Below are 17,448 nucleotides of genomic sequence, written 5' to 3'. Positions count from 1 at the left end.
CCTTGATTATTCTAGGATGTATTTCATCGGGCTCTGGTGACTTGAACCATCTAACTTGTCTAAGTAATTCTTAACTTTTTCTTTCTCTATTTTAGCCTCTGATTCGACCTCATTTTCACTGGCATTTACTGAAACTGAAACGAAAAAATAATCATTTAACACTTCTGCCATTTCCACATTTTCTGTTATTATCCCCCCCCATTGAGTAAGGGGCCTACCCTGTCCTTGGTCTTCCTCTTGCTTCTAATGTATTTATACGTTTGCTTGCTACCCTTTATGTCCTAGTTAGTTTAATCGCATTTTGTGCCTTGGCCTTCTAATTTTGTCCCTTCAAATTCGTATTATTTGTTTATAGTCATTCTTTGTAATTTGACCTAGTTTCCACTTTTTGTAGATCTCTTTTTTGAGTTTCAGATAATTGCAGATCTCCTGGTTAAGCCAGGGTTGTCTCTTGCCAGACTTCCTATCTTTCCTTCGCAGTGGGATAGTTTGCTCTTGTACCCTTAATAATGTCTCTTGGAAAAACTGCCAACTGTCCTCAATTGTTTTCCCCCTTAGACTTGCTGAGAATCACACTAAGCAACCGTAGGAGCTTGCTAACTTAGTGGTCATGTTTCCCAAAATCCAGCATTGAGGCAGGAGCCATTGCCAAGTCCACTCACTGGGCCTGCCAAGTCCTCAAAAGCTTTTGCTTCCCAGCCTCATTCTGTGAAGGAGGAGGAAGAAGAAATAGAGCCATCAGTCTCTCAACTCTTCTCTAACCCATAACCAGTATGTACTAGCATTGATATCTGGATCTTTCTCAATGTCAACATCTTTGATGACGGTATTCTCGAGTTCTCAGTTCTGGGTGCTTTGCGTCAGACAGCTTCAGCTTCCAGTGGCCTCAGTGTTGGTGACTGTATTCTTGATTTAATGGAGAAAACACAGTGATAATTAGATCTGTGCTCCTTATATACACCCCGATATATATACCCCATTGTATAGAAAGTTGAGGTGTGAGGACATAGTGTGTGTGTACAGCCCGAGTGGGTGCTGCTATCTAGAAAGTTTTGAGTTCATGCCTCAGAGTGTATGAATCAGCTATATTGGGAAATAATACAGGCAATGCCCAAAAATGAACAAACAGCCCCAAAACACCATCACCAAAAAACACTTATTAATTAGCATAGTAATTATTTTTATGTTATTCATTAAAACTAAGTTACTTTAAATATAAATAAATATGTAGAATGTTGTTGTAAATTATACATCTGTCCTTATTATGGAAATAAGAGCTGCTTTGGTTCTGTACATAAACAATATTAGTTATTGCCATCAGGCAAATTTCACAGACAGCATTTTTAGGGTATTCCCTTTGTAGCAGCAAAATATCAAGGTAGTTTTAAAAAAACACTATAGGTCCTTAGAAAGCTGATATATTATATCTCCAGTTATAAAATATCTTTCATATTTGAATATTTGATTGCTCTTTAGTGCCTGTGTCTCAGAAGGTGCCTGAAAACATGCAGCCGAGGTACCTAGAAGATGAGGGTCTTTACACAGGAGAAAGGCCCATTGTGTCACTATCTAATCAAAATATTCTAGAGAACAGAATACTGAGACAGGAGCAGGTAAGTCGCCACTACATTATTACCAGTGTCTGTTTCAGGTTCTTTTTATGTCACAAACAGGAGTGTTCAAAATTCAGACCCTTTCCTTATGATGTTTATTACTTTTTTATTTTGTTACCCTTCAGGTGAAGCATTAATAATCACACTAGCAGATGGGCCACATATATTTAAAAAAACAGTCTGAGAGCAGCATCAGAATTTTGGAAGGTTTTTATTAGAAAGTAAGCATTTTGGGGGGAATTGGCAACAACTGAGTGCTTCAGGCCAGGTACCTCCCACCCAAACTGAGTGCTCTGTGCCTCAGTTTCCTATCTGTGAAATGGGGATAATGATAATGAACTCTTTTATAAAGTGCTTTGCTATCTGCTGATGAAAAGTGTTATGTAAGAGCTGGTTATTGTTATTATTTATTAGAAAATTAAAGTAAATCAAAAGTGAGCACTATAAAATTTAATTTAAGATTTGCATAACATCTTGGTTAGACAGATTAAGAACAACAGAACAGCCATACTGGGTCAGACCAATGGTCCACCTAGCCCAGTATCCTGTCTTCTGACAGTGGCCAATGCCAGGTGCTTCAGCAGGAATGCACAGAACAGGTAGTCTTTGAGTGATGCTTCCCCTGTCATCCACTGCCAGCTTCTGGCACTCAAAGGCTAAGGACTCCCAGAGCACAAGATTGGATCCCTGACTATCTTGGCTAATAGCTATTGATGGACCTAGCCATGAAATTGATTGTAGTTTTAGTTATATCAACAAGCATGCAGTTTGCATCATATGCCTTGTCTACATTAGTATGTTTCTTAAAATGTGCAGCGTTGGGAGATTAAGAAAAATTGTAGCATCGGCAAGGTTCAGGCAGGATCCTTAGATGTATCTCGTTTGGGCCTGGGGCTTGTCAGTAGACTGCAGTATACTCAAAATTTTCTGTTTGAATCAACTAAAACATATGGCGGATGCTAGTCACGAGTTACTCATGCTTAAATTGTTTTGCTTGTTTGCTTGCTTTAAGAAAAAGATTTAAAAGCTAAGTGTCTCCTGAAATGTGGGATCTTATTTTCTGGAATAATAGTATAATTGCAAGTCATTCCCATATGAAAGTTACAAAAAATGTTATCTCACTTTATTATTCATAGGGGAAAAGGTGGTTTGGAGATGATGGCAAACTCTTAGCATTGCCTAGTCCAATTAAACAATCTTCTACGAGACCTCCAATATTTTCATTGGAGGAAGACATAGAACCAGAACTTGAAACCTTGTATAGAAAGGTAGGTTGCTTTTCATATATGCCGTAACTGTGACACCATTTTGTATTAAGAACATAAGAATGGCCATGCTAGGTCAGACCGAAGGTCCATCAAGCCCAGTATCCTGTCCTCTGACAGTGGCCAATGTCAAGTGCCCCAAAGGGAATGAACAGACAGGTTATCATCAAGTGATCCATGCCCTGTCACCCAGTCCCAGCTTCTGGCAAACAGAGGCTAGGGACACCATTCCTCCCCATCCTGGCTAATAGGTCCATCAACGGCTATCTTCCATGAATCTATCTAGCTCCCTTTTGAACCCCGTTATAGTATTGGCTTCGCAACACCCTCTGGCAAGGATCTTTCCAGAGGTTGACAACATGTTACGTGAAAAAATACTTTCTTGTGTTTATTTTAAACCTGCTACCTATTCATTTCATTTGGTGGCCCCTTGTTCTTGTACTATGAGAAGGAGTAAATAGCACTTCCTTATTTACTTTCTCTATACCACTTATGATTTTATAGACCTCTATCATATCCCCCCTCAGTCGCCTCTTTTCCAAGCTGAAAATTCCCAGTCTTATTAATCTCTCCTCATATGGAAGCTGTTCTATACCCCTAATCATTTTTGATGCCCTTTTCTGAACCTTTTCCAATTCCAATATATCTTTTTTGAGATGGGGCGACCACGTCTGCCCGCAGTATTCTAGGTGTGGGCGTACCATTTATTTAGAGGCAGTATGATATTTTCTGTCCTATTATCTATTCCTTTCTTGATGATTCCCAACATTGTGTTCGCTTTTTTGACTGCCACTGCACATTGAATGGATGATTTCAGAGAACTATCTACAATGACTCCAAGATCTCTTTCTTGAGTGGCAATAGCTAATTTAGACCCCATCATTGTATATCTATAGTTAGGATGATGTTTTCCAATGTGCATTACTTTGCATTTCTCAACATTAAATTTCATCTGCCATTTTGGGTACTATACACTCAGGAATCCTTAATTATGAAATTTAATGACTAATTCAAGGATTTGTCTACAATGGGTGTCTTATACTGTTATGGGTAGACCAGTCCAAGCCCCTAAATGTGGTGCCCTCCTGTAAAAAGTGACTTGCACTGGGTTAAGCTGTACCAGTTCAAGTGTCTTTTTACATTGGTGCAGCACATCTAGCCTAGGAATTTGCACAGTGAAGCTGCATTGGTGTAGCTACACTTGTGCAAAGAAAAAAATAATCTAGTGTGGACAGATTCAAACAAGCTGAGTTTCACTTTAATGACTCTATTTCTTAAAACTTTCTTTCCTTCTTTGGAGAGACCACGACACATTAGAACGGGGTCGGCAACTTATGGCACGCGTGCCACAGTTGGCATGCAAGCCGATTTTTTAATGGCACGCTGCTGCCTGCCGAGTCCCAGCCCACTCAGCCCGCTGCCGAACCCAGGCTGGGACCCCGGCAGGCAGCAGCGTGCCATTAAAAATCCTGCCCGCCCCGGCCCGCTTGTCTCCTCCCCTCTTTCCCTCCCCCGAGGCAGGGTGAAGAAGCTTGGTCCTGCCGGCTGCTGCTGCAGAGCAGGCAAGCTCCCCCCCCCGCCTCTTCCCCCAGTGTGCTGCGTTCCTCCTCCTCCTCCTCCCTGCTGCTGATCAGCTGATGGCCCTTGCGAGCGAGAGGGAGAAGCAGATCCGCAACGCACTCGCTGCTCTGGGGAAGAGGCGGAGACAAGGTGGGGACGGGACCATGGGGACGGGGGGTGGCATCAGGGCATATCCCCTCCAGCCCTCTGCCATGAACCACTCAGGGAAGGGGGCTGGGAGCACCCCCACGACCTAGCCCACACCCCCAGCCCTCTGCCCTGACCCCTGCACCCACTACGACCCCAGCCCTGACTCCAGCACCCCCCATACCCTGCCCCCCCACAGCTCTTGCCCTGACTACTGCACCCCCCCACATACCCAGCCCCCCACCACACCCCATGTCCTGACTCTTGCACCCCCTACATTCCCATTCCCACCCCCACCCCTCGCACCAAATGGGAACTGCCCAGGTAAGCACTCCACCCCCAAACCTCCTGCCTCAACCCTGAATCCCCTCCCTCATTCTAGCTCCTGGCCAGACCCTACACCCCAACCCCCAGCCCTGTGCTCAGTGCACTCCCGCCTCAGCTCAGTGCAGAGAGAGAGGAAGAGAATGGACTAGAACTAGGGAGAAGGTAGGTACCCACTCTATGTGGGCAGGGCCAGGATCCCAGGCCGGCAGCCAGGACCCAGGCTGGCAGAAGCCGGCGGACGGAACCCCAGACTGGCAGCAGGCTGAGCCACTCAGCCCACTGCCGGTCTGGGGTCCCGGCTGCTGGCCCCGCTCAGGCTGCTGGCCCCTTGCCAGCCGGGGTCCCGGCCGCAGGCCCCGCTCAGCCTGCTGCCAGCATAGGTGAACGGAACCTGAGGCTGGCAGCGGGCTGAGCGGGCTGGCGGTGTAAGATCAGCATTTTAATTTAGTTTTAAATGAAGCTTCTTAAACATTTTGAAAACCTTGTTTACTTTACATACAACAATAGTTTAGTTATATAATGTATAGACTTATAGAGAGAGACCTTCTGAAAAACGTCAAAATGTATTACTGGCACACGAAACCTCAAATTAAAGTGAATAAATGAAGACTCGGCACACCACTTCTGAAAGGTTGCCGACCCCTGCATTAGAATATAACAAGGCTACCACTTTTGTGAACTAAGAATTCTTCCAGCTGCTGCCAGGGCCGACTCCAGCTTTTTTGCTGCCCCAAGCGGCGAAAAAAACAAACAAACAAAAAAAACCGATCGAGCTGCTGCCAAAGTGCCGCTGAAGTGGAAGGGAGGGAGTGAAGGACTCGCCACTGAATTGCTGCCGAAGACCCGGACATGCCACCCCAATAACTGACGGAGTGTCGCCCCTTTCTGTTGGCTGCTCCAGGCACCTGCTTCCTTTGCTGGTGCCTGGAGCTGGCCCTGGCTGCTGCTGTAATACCAGTCTGAAAGTTGCTTATCAGCTGGCCCTAGTGACAATTACAAATACATAATTCTCCATCAAATCCAGTTCCACAGATCTACTAATGGACCTGCACTGCAGAAAGAGGCAAAACTAAATCTGCACTCTATTGGCAGGGAAGGACTAACCATGCTTATCTGGAGATCCTTTCCAGTTTCTGTTCTGCCTCCACAGTGCAGGCATGTTGACTAGGGGTAAAATTGCAAAAATACCTAATTCTCATTTGCAAAAAAAACCTTAGGCCCTTGAGTCCTGCTGAATTTCGGTGAGACATAAGCTCATGTGTGTCCAAGTCACTTTTGACAATGGGACTTCAGCTCTAAAGTCACTTATGGCCTTTTGAAAATTTTACCCAATATCTCGCCTGCTGCAGAGCTGAAACAAAGACAAACGTAAGAAAATCAAATAAAAAAAAAGAAAAATGTAAGAAAACTAGGGCTCTTGTCCTCTACAATCCCTGAATTGATTTCAGGTTTGATTCTCTGCCCAAAAAGGGAGGATGCATTATTCCTTCCTGAGGGACTCTGCCTGGTAAGAACAGCTATATAAGATGGTGAATAAGCTTGTTGAGAGGATAAAGCATATGCTCATCTGGTTCTGCGCTGGAGACCCTTGTTGCGTGCTTCAAGTGCACGTACTTCAAGCTGTGTCGACTTTTGTCAGGAGGTAGCAAGGGCATAATGATCAGCCAGGCCAGAGGTTTTTCTTCCCTGTCACCATACCTGGAGAGGAGCAGTGCAGCAGCTGAAGTCCTCGTGGCACTGACAGAGAGGCTGCAAGCGGCATTCCATCACCATCCACCCTAGTTGTGATGGTACTTGTACATGGAATATTTGATCAGCTGTCCCAGCATCAGGCTCTTAAGAAGAGATCAGCTGAGGCCAGTAAGGAGCGCATTGTGCTCTTCTGCCAGTCTTGGTTGCAACTGCTTTACTATGAAGACTATCTGATCATCCATCCCTGCTTCCCTTTGGGCTGTGGAGGGCTGTTGTGAAGCAGTGGAATCCCCTAGAAGACGTTGTAGACAGTGGTAGGGGGATGCGAGGTCCAAAACACTGTCCCTAATGTCCTTTCCCCTTGAACTCAAATCACAGATCTCACTGGGCCTGACTAATACGAGTATTTCTCTGCAGCATTATGGGGAAGCAAAGTGGCCTTTTCATCTCTCCTGGTCATACCAAAATAACTAAAGGGAAAGCCACTCCTTCAGAAGAAAAGCAGAGCACACCCCAAACCAACTGGCCAGGAGGAGATTTTGTGTGCTTTCCTGCTCTCAGTTCCAGCTTCTCTATATGGTTCCTTCAGTGCCCAGTCTGAGCAAAATCTCCAGTTCAGAGTCAGACTACTTCACTTTGCAGGCTGCTGGCTATTTGGCATCTCAAGCGTTCATCCTTGAACTCAAGGAGAATTCCTTGGTGCTTCCTCTTCCTACCTGAAGCTATTCCTCCTCCCAAAGAGAAGCTGCCAAGCACTTGATGTTGGCCACATCAAGTTGTTTAGGAAATCTAAGCCCCTCTTTGTTGTATGTCACTCAGCATTAAAGGGGTAGAAGCCTCTATCAGGGTGGATCCTCTGGGCCATTTTGGAGGCCCACAGAATAAGGTCTGCCTCTTCCATCTGGGCTTATTTCCTAAGAGTCATGGCAGCTTCCTGGGCTGAAAATTTCTTATCAGGAAATGTGTAACACAGCCAATTGGTTTTCCCTGCATATGTTCACTGAGATCCATATACTGGTTCTGTGGACCTGAATTTGATGGCGAATAGGTAAGGCCCAATGAGAATTGTGGGATGATTATCAAAAAAATGCAGCTAAGTTGCAGAAAAGCCATGGAAAATTGCAGAAAAGTAATAATGAACCTTATTTGTGGCAATAAAGTCCATTATTATTTTTCCATGATTTTCCGCTGTTGGCTGCCTGGGGCTGAGAGCTGGGGCTCTTGCTGTCGGGCACCTGGGGCTAACAGTGAGAACATGGTGCTGATAGCAGGGGCACCCACTGTCAGCCGCCCAGGGCTGAGAATGGGGGTTGCCACTGTTGTCCGCCCAGGGCTGAAGGCTGGGGCTGACAGCAGGAACACAGGGCTGATAGCAGGGGCTCCCACTGTTAGCCGCCTAGGGCTGAGAATGGGGGTTCTTGCTGTTGTCCGCCCGGGGCTGAGAGCTGGGGGCTGGGGCTGACAGCAAGAACACGGGGCTCCCACTGTCAGCCCTGCGCCGAGCGGGGCTCGCATGTCAAAATAGTGGTGGAAGCCTAATATTGCAGAATCCGCAATATCACAAGTTAAGTAGGATTTTACGAATAGGAGAATTTTTCTTGCTAGCTGAAAATTTCCTTTTTTCAAGACTCCAGATCCACAGATTCAATCTATCCTATGTTCATTGGGATGCAATTGAATTTTATTCATATGTGTCTATTTAACTAGTTTGTCTATGCCTATTTACTCTGCATGAGTTTATTCCTGTTCTTGAATACTGTTTTGCTAGGGTAATATTTATCATGTAACTTTTAGTCTAGGGTAATTGAAGTTACTGAGCAGGACCTTCAGGTGAGTTTGCCATTGATGGACAGATCTGGTTCTGTGTGTGTTTCTGTTTTGTTTTTTACAGTGTAGTGTAAAAGATCTTGTTGGTAGGTCTGTGGATCTGGATTCTTAAATAAAGGAATTTTTTGATTAAACAAGATACATTTTTTTTCTGTTTAAAAACTCAGGTACAGGCACATTATGATTAGGTACAGACAAGTGGATTATTGCCTGTCACATGACCATCTTTACAAGCGCTAATGCACACGTCAGAATAGTCTTATATTTCACTCTTTTCTTTATTTCAGGCAATAAAACCTATGCATGCCAACCAATATATGGTTGGATCTGGGGACCCTCAGGGACAGTTTCAACTGGACATTGATATTTCTGGGTTAATATTCACCCATCATCCCTGTTTTAGCCGTGAACATGTTCTGGCAGCCAAACTGGCTCAGTTGTATGATCAGTATCTAGCAAGAAGACAACAAAACCTTACCAAACTCCTTACAGATAAGGTATTTTAATTGTATGCTCTAGCGTGTTGAGATACTCAGTAGCTAGTTTAAGGTTAAAACTGAATTTGAGTCTTTATAATGTAGCAATGTAATTTCTAGCTTTGTGCCATGAATAATATTTTGTTGAAAATAATCCTATTTTTCTATAAAGTTTAAACCTCCCCCCAAATATTTGTTCTTTAACATCAGATCAAATGAATTTCAATTGAAAGCTGATTAAAATGTGTCCAACAGCATAGTGAAACATTACTCCATGTTAAGTGCAGACCTATCTGTTTAAGGTTATTTATTTAAAATGGGCTTTCTAAAGGGATCCGAGATACAAGTCAGTATACTTGTTATAATACAATAGAATTTACATAGCATCCTTTATACAGAGTATCAAAAATGTTTTGCAGTGCATGGTAGATTAAAGATATGGCTTTACCGAGTTGTGTACAATGACTCAGACAGGCAGAAAAGGAAAAACAGCATATAAAGATGGAGAAAGGTGAGTGAAGCTTAGTCTCAGTTCTAGGTGAAAAGGAATACAATTATTATTTGTTTCCATTGTATTGTCAAGAATTCCTTACCTTGACATTTTCAAGGAAAACAGTCATGTTTATAAATACTTGGTTCCATTAAAATAAAATTCCAGTTACCAGCTTTATATCTGTGCTAAATATTCTGATTTTATTTATATATTGTCACACTTAATATATTTATCACCAAAACCTGGTGGTGTAATAAATTAAGACATTGGGGTATAAGAAGTTATTCCAGGCATGAGAATGAGAAAATTTAAGATCAAGCATGAGAAATTTAAGCTACAGAATAATGATTTGAGAAAGTTACAGTCAACTGAAAATAGAAATTGCTTGTCCCATTCTTGTTTAGTACTGTATCTGAAATTATCAAACTGATGCTTACTGTAGTTTTACTCATTGTCAAGATTAGGGTGAAAGAAAACACCAGAAAGAATGAATTTATTTGAGAGGAAGAACCGTCTTGTAGTTAAGTCACTAGATGGGGACTCAGATTTAGTTCAGCCTGCCAAAACCAACCTGAGTGACATCGAGCAAGTCGTTTAATCTCACTATGCCTCAGATTCCTATCTGTAAAATATGGGTAACAATCATTCCCTGTCCTCTCTGAATGTTGTGAAGAAAAATTAATGAATTTTTGTGTGGTGCTTAGATACCAGCACGATGGAGGGAAGGTAAATAGATACTTTTGCATTTCTGCTGAATATATTTGGTTAGATTTAAATCCTGAACAGATTTTTCATAGTGTATTTATTTGCCACATTGATATATTTAGCCTTTTTTGCTATTTAAAGTTTGCTTTTTTTCAGTTGAGTAGTGATCATAGAACCTTTTGTCCATCAAGGCGATGCACTGTAGACAAAATGTTTACAAGCAGTTAAGTGCTTGTTTCATCACTCTATAGATAAGTAAAAGTGATCCTCTTCTATATTTGATTGCAATTCTGTTGCCCTTGTTTCAAGTTCACTCCTGTCATGACTGTTGAACCATGAATACTGATCTGTGAGGTTTCTGTAGTTTTTGGTTTCACTCATGAATCTCTGAAATCAGCATTTTGAGGAGATATAAAGTGGGTGTAGAAACTAAATCCTTAATCTGTTTCCAATTACCTTTTTGGAGTAGCAGTTTCCTATCATACAGTGGCTACCTGGTTCATTTCAGGTTACATGGTGTGCAGTACAGTTTCCTCCATAAATTTTGAAACCATCTATGAATTGTAGGTTTGTTTTTCTTTTTGTTTAAGCTGCATGCTCTGAGGAATGCTGTAAAGAGTAGTTTGGACAACAGTGGAACCAATGTCCCTAACCCTGTAGCACAACAGAGCGTAACTGAATATAAATTTGAAATCAGGTAGGTAGAGATTCATTAGATCACTTTTTTTCAGAATTTTATTCCTTTTTTTCTTTATTTCTGCACATGTACAGAACTATAAAACCATGCCAAACTTGACACTTTATGGTAAAGTATTAGAGCATGTGAAGTAAACAGCCCAGGTTACTAATAAAGAAATATGTAGACAAAATCAGATTGTGTAGTGTTTCACATTACATTCCAAAAATCATTTTAATTTTATGTTGTTTTTTTCTGGTTGGTGAATAACCAGAAGTTTATATAGAGCACCAGACAGCCATATCCATTTAACTTGATTAATAAATGCATATGAAGTTTCAAAGTGGTAAAATTTAATATGCGTGATGTGTGCCCTTCTTCCCAGCATTCCATTGTCTTACTGAAAATAGTAGTTCTGGAAACCCAAGCAATGAAATTATTATGCTCTTTTTTCACTGTTAACTTTACTGTGTTCTTGTAAAAAATTAGTAGCCACAAACAACAGACACTACAGTTGTTAGCTACACTACAACTATGCGGTATGGAGAATTCAGATTTCTTCCACTTGTGGAAAATCTCAGTTTATAGCAGTAAGGGTGAAATCTTGGCCCCATCGATGTCAGTGGGAGTTTTACTCTAAGGATTTTTCTTCTTGGTAGGCCAACTACTAGAGAGCAATTTAATTACAAACATAATCAAGTCTGATTCCAACTGGTGTTACATGTAGTAATAGAGGCTGGTGTTACATGTAGTCAGTACATTACATCCCAATGGAGTAAAGCTCATTGTCAAGCATGTGAGGTTTCTAAGAGCCTAAACCCGAGACAGAGACCAAGTGGTATTAGATCATACAGACCTCATAGACCTAAGCTAAACTGCACTAAATTCTTGTAAGGTTCACTCTTAATTCCCTTTATGTGGTGAATTTGGTAAGGTGTGAGGGAAACATGCACTGATGTCACTAGTGCTTTGTTGATAAAAAAGACAACTTCAGTCTACAGGCCTGTCAATTTGGCATTTTTCATGTGGAGTCAAATAAGCTATCACTTTTCATGTGTACTAAATGTCCTGTCCCCCCCATTGGTACACTTTCGTGGGGACTTGGGTTAATTTTAGATGTAATTGGTTTCAGTCTCCAATTTATTACAAGCAAAATTTACATAATTTTTATTTAGCCTGTGATAATACAAAGTTAAATGGTAAATTTTCCTTCTGCTTGTTGTAAAGAATGATTTTTAAAATGTGTTAGTGAAATCTGTGAACAACGTATTTCTGGAAAAAGTTCTGGACATTTTTGGTTTTCTGACAGAATTGTCAACATCTGAGCAGTATCTGTCATCAGTTGGGAACAGCTGTTATTCCCTCCTGTTTGGCCTAATTGTGGCAAATTCAATTTTAATTCAGTTCAAAGGGGGACTTTATTTTATATAGTTGGAGTCTTTTTACTAACTAAAGGCCCCATTCAGCACTCACTTCTCAGGTAGAACTCCTTGGCCTTAAGAATTTATACACATTTTTGTTTTTGAATCGGTGGAGCGTTCTGCAGATGTAAGAGCCTGCCTGCATGCAGCTCATAGCAGGATTGAATCTTAGGCCCTGATCTAGCATAAGAGTGCATCCCTCTACCCACACAGAATCCTACTGAAGTCAATGGAGCTGCATTTGGGCACAGGGGTTCACTTGCATGCAGTGAATGGCAAGATTAATCCTTAGTGACTATTCTGCAGGTAGAAAAAATGCCTGCTGATTATGAAAGGAAAACCCTAGAGTATCTGTGTGGTTTTGTAAGCCCACGGACTAGTCTAAATGCTAAAGTCTCTTAAATTATACTCCTTTAATTAAAATATTTAATGCTGTAGTTTTAATTCCTAATGCTTAGCTCGCAATAAAAGATTCCTAGGATTTCTGAATCTATTGAATACATTAACAGAAGTAGAGAGAGTACCATGGTCACCATTAAATAGTTAACATTTGCCAGCAGTTACGATACTATTGTACCTGAGAGATTACAGTATTTCCCTCTACTTATAATTATGACTTAATGATGATATCCTAAATATCAGTGTTGGTTAGTGTTGACTTTTTAATGGTGATCGCTATGCTAGTGGTTGGAGATCAGATTACAGCTAGGAATCAGAAGGGTTCTGCATAAAAAAATTTATTTCATACTGGGATGCTTACTCATTGTGAGACCGTGTGGAAAATCACTTGACCTCTGTCTCAGTCATCCTGTCTGTAAAACTGGATAAATTCAAGATCTCATCTGGTTTTTAGTGCCACATTAGACTTTATTTACTATTGTCAGAGTTCCCTCCTCACTCTGAATTCTGGAGTATAGATGTGGGGACTAGCATGAAAGACCCCCTAAGCTTATTTCTATCATCTTAGGTTAAAAACTTCCCCAAGGCACAAATCCTTTCTTGTCCTTGGACGGTTCTGCTGCCACCACTAAGTGAGTTAGACAAAGATTCAGGAAAGGGACCACTTGGAGTTCCTGTTTCCCCAAAATATCCCCCCAAGCCTCTTCACCCCTTTTCTGGGGAGGCTTGAGAATAGTATACCAACCAAATAGGTAAACAGACCAGACCCTTAGGTTTTTAGGACACTAAAAACCAATCAGGTTCTTAAAAGCAGAGCTTTATAATAAAGAAAAAAGTAAAAGAAGCACCTCTGTAAAATCAGGATGGAAGGTAATTTTACAGGGTAATAAGATTTAAAACACAGAGGATTCCCCTCTAGGCAAAACTTCAGTTACAGAAAACACAGGAATAAACCTCCCTCATAGCATAGGGAAAATTCACAAGTTAAAACAAAAGAGAAGCGAACGCATTTCCTTGCTATTACTTATAATTTTTGTAATCTTGGATGCTTATTTCAGGTAGGGTTTTAGGAGATTGTTCCTCTCTCTTGGACAGAGAGGGACCAGGGTAGGAAAAACTAAGAGAGCACAAAACAAAACCTCCCCCCACAGATTTGAAAGGATCTTCTTCCCTTATTGGTCCTTTTGGTTAGGTGCCAACCAGGTTATTTGAGCTTCTTAATCCCTTACAGGTAAAGGAGGGATTTTATGCTACCCTTAGCTGTATGTTTGACAACTATGAACAAATATATTACAGAAAAAGAAAATACCATTGGCCGTGGAATCCAATTTTTATTTGTGTCTTCTGTGCAAAAACAAATGTGCATGAAGGCATTTTTTTTAAATGAGTCTTTTCAGTCTCTATGCATTACTTTACATGACAGAGTCATTGCAAATACTGGTCCTTGATAACCACAGAAATTGGATAAATTAACTGTTTCATGAACTCCAGTTTGTCCCTTGGATGCTTGTTTTTACTTGGAAGCATGTTGTTTCATTCTATCAGTAAGTGATCAGTGGTATCCTTCACTGCTGGATAGAAAAGAGGACTTTCTTTTAGATTTGAAAAGTGTATTGTGCCTTTCTGGCCCTAGGAAGCTAATTGATTGCTGAAGTGCTCTCAGTTAAACTCTGAGAACTTTTCCATTTTGGTTGATGTCAGTGGTCTCATTGAGTATGCTTTGATTAGTTTCTCATATGTTGCTGTTACTGCAGACCATATGAGATCATAGGGCTATAAAGTGAAGTGTTTTGCTGCAATAGGACGTGTTTACATTATGCCGCAGGGCCACTCTACTTTTAAGTGTTGAATCATATTTAGCTTTTTTACATATGCCCGTGTCAAGAAAATAATGCAAAGGCTCTGATTATATTAAAATTAAACATATTTTAAAGAATCATCTTTATAACTTAAATATTTTATTAAAGATATTATTGAAATGAAACTTAGGGTACATCTACACAGCAAAAAAACCTGTGGCAGTGAGTCTTGGATTCTGGGTCAGGCTCTCAGGGCTCAAGCTGTGTGGCCAAAAATAGCAATGTAGACGTTTCCACTTGAGCATAGTAACACATGAATTAAAAGCAATATATGTAACATAGGAAACTAGCACAAAGAGATCCAAGAGATGGAGCAAAACAAATACAAAACAAACACTGTAATAAAAATAAACTGGAAAGGAAGATACATTTTTGGTTCTTGACTGGAAACATGCCATGGACTTCTGGCAAACTGAGAGGAGTATCACTGGAGTGTGGCAAGCCTCGATAGTCAGCACTTCCAGTCCCAGTGATCTCATTTGCCATATTAGTAAATTGATGGGCCTCTTGTGTAAGACATTGAATCATACTTGCCAATACAGGTTGTGGAGTGCACTGTCTCAAAGGTCTGTATTTAATTTCTATAAAAAATATTTAAAAGCAGAAGCAAAGTTAGTACAAGTAGTGAATATAAGCTACTGAATATCCAGGTCTTAACTTAGAGGGTTTTTAAGTACCATATTACGGAACAGGGATCGGCAACCTTTGGCATGTGGCCCATCAGGGAAATCTGCTGGCAGGCCGGGCCGGTCTGTTTACCTGCAGCGTCTACAGGTTCAGCCAGTTGCAGCTCCCACTGGCCGTGGTTCGCCGTTCCAGGCCAACGGGGGCTGCGGAAAGTGGCGACCAGTACATCCCTCAGCCCATGCCGATTCCCGTAGCCCCCATTGGCCTGGAACGGCAAACCACGGCCAGTAGGAGCTGCAGTCGGCCAAACCTGCGGATGCTGCAGGTAAACAAACCATCCTGGCCCGCCAGCAGATTTTCCTGACGGGCCCTGTGCCAAAGGTTGCAGATCCCTGTTGTAGAATAATATCTTTTAGGTTATATCATTTTTTAAAAAAGACAATTGTTACAGCCAGGACAGTGTTGATAAAAGATTATGTTCATCCTAAATAGTCATTTACGTAGGAAATGTTTAGTCTGGTCATCAAGAAGTACATACTGTATAAGTAAGTGTTTAAGGAAAGGCAATACCAATTCACATATCCTTTAAATAATGCAATGGAAGACAGAAATGGTTCCAAAAGTCACATATCCCTTCCAAGTCAAAAGAAGTTAATTTTGTTAGTGTTTCGAATCCTCCAGGGCCATCACTTGATTTACATTACTTCATAGCAGAAGTATAATTCTCCTGGGTTGCTGTTTACACACATTGACTTTAAAATGTTTTTAATAATGTATGGCTTTAATAAGCCTTTGTATAAGAGATGGAGAGTGCAAGATAATTAACTGTAATTAAAGTCACATTGTCTAGAATTCAGCAGAATAGAATACAGAGCTTTAAAGAAAGCCACATCCTGTCATCTTCAAGTTTGAGTTTGTTATACTATCTTGGATTGTAGGGAAGTCATCAGTTAGATTGAAAACCACACCATGTGTTTTTTCAGTATTATAAGTTCTCGCTGTATTGTTCCATCTAGTTATGCAAGTTGAAGTTTGTACGTATATACATTTATAGGCAAACCAGAAGACTTCGTGATGCTGAACAAGAAAAAGACCGAACGTTGCTGAAGACTATTATAAAAGTTTGGAAAGAAATGAAATCCCTGCGTGACTTTCAGAAGTTTACTAACACACCCATGAAACTCTATTTGAGAAAGTATGTTTTGATAACGTTTTTGTTACTTCATGTGCCACCAGTGGGATTTTATTGCATATTGCTATATTTGGGAGTTCACAAGTAACGTGAAAAAGGCACAATGATAAGCTTTTAGGTGATACCAGAACTTGCTACTATTTTTTTTAAACAAGAAGTAATTACAATACCTGAGAGAAATTACTAGAGGATAATGTCCAAAGTCAGAATTGTTTAGTTCATTATAGATAGTTACATTCTGCTATTAATTAGCATCTATCACAAATCTTAAAACTAACCTCATCCCTCACACCATTTTGAAGTCTTATAACTAAATACTAGATATAAATTGTTCTTCTTAGAATATCTCACACATTTTATGCACTCATGTAACTAGCATTACAAATTCATGATAATGTGTAAGACAAAGGAAAAATAATTGCTAATTACTGCTGACCATTAAAAGTTGTCTTAAATAATTTTATGTCCTTCATTTATTATTATTACTATTATTCATTATTTATTAGTATTATTGTAGCACCTAGGAGCCCTTGGCATGGCCCAGGACCCTATAGGGTTTGTTATTTCGTAATAAGAAAGTTATTAGGATGCCAAAGCCTGCTTTGTGTTTACAGCTTCAGAAACTATGAAAAAGATAACCTAGTAATACTGCTTTATCCTGTATGCTGAAAATTGCTTGAAAATTGCTTGCCTGTACATGAAAGCATAGGTTAAATGTGAATGCATTTATCAACAGAATACATTTTTGTTATAATGAAAGGAGCCAACAGTAGTGTACAATATATTTGTAAATTATAATTAATTGTTTTGAAGGGTAGAGGTTGACCAGAGATCAGATAAAAAAATCTATGAAGCAGAAATTCAAGCTGAAATAAATGAACTATTAGAAGAATGCATGGAAGAGTATGAAAAGAAAATGAAAGAATATAAAACTGAGCTACAAGAGTGGAAATCTTGGAAAAAGGCAAAGGTTTGTGTAAACAACACAGCGTATAAAATTGAATTATTGCCAAGTATATTTTTAAGCTATCTCTTATGGTAGAAATAGCTTAAAGGTCAGTATAGCCGTCACAAATTGTTAAGTGTAATGGAGTTCATTTGGGTAAATTATTTATGTTTAGGATTGTTACTAAATTAACTTATGTTAAATAAGTGGTATTTAAGTGCAA

The 17,448-nt window shown here is 40.4% G+C and overlaps 1 protein-coding gene across 6 annotated transcripts in view; it reads left to right on the top strand.

Moving 5' to 3' along the window:
• The window catches only part of CC2D2A (coiled-coil and C2 domain containing 2A), a 139,577-nt gene that overhangs the window by 38,834 nt on the left and 83,295 nt on the right, over positions 1-17,448 (top strand). For all 6 annotated transcript variants that reach the window (XM_075128025.1, XM_075128023.1, XM_075128024.1 and 3 more), the window contains 6 exons: positions 1,477-1,613; positions 2,750-2,881; positions 8,719-8,928; positions 10,696-10,802; positions 16,142-16,282; positions 17,093-17,249. In XM_075128025.1, coding sequence (XP_074984126.1) covers positions 1,477-1,613; positions 2,750-2,881; positions 8,719-8,928; positions 10,696-10,802; positions 16,142-16,282; positions 17,093-17,249 — 884 coding nt within the window. The remainder of the gene's footprint in view (positions 1-1,476; positions 1,614-2,749; positions 2,882-8,718; positions 8,929-10,695; positions 10,803-16,141; positions 16,283-17,092; positions 17,250-17,448) is intronic.

Source organism: Caretta caretta, chromosome 4 (genome assembly GCF_965140235.1).
Source record: "Caretta caretta isolate rCarCar2 chromosome 4, rCarCar1.hap1, whole genome shotgun sequence".
Classification (NCBI taxonomy): domain Eukaryota; kingdom Metazoa; phylum Chordata; order Testudines; family Cheloniidae; genus Caretta; species Caretta caretta.
The sequence above is the reverse complement of the archived record's forward strand: the minus strand, read 5'-3'. Positions and strand labels throughout refer to the sequence as shown.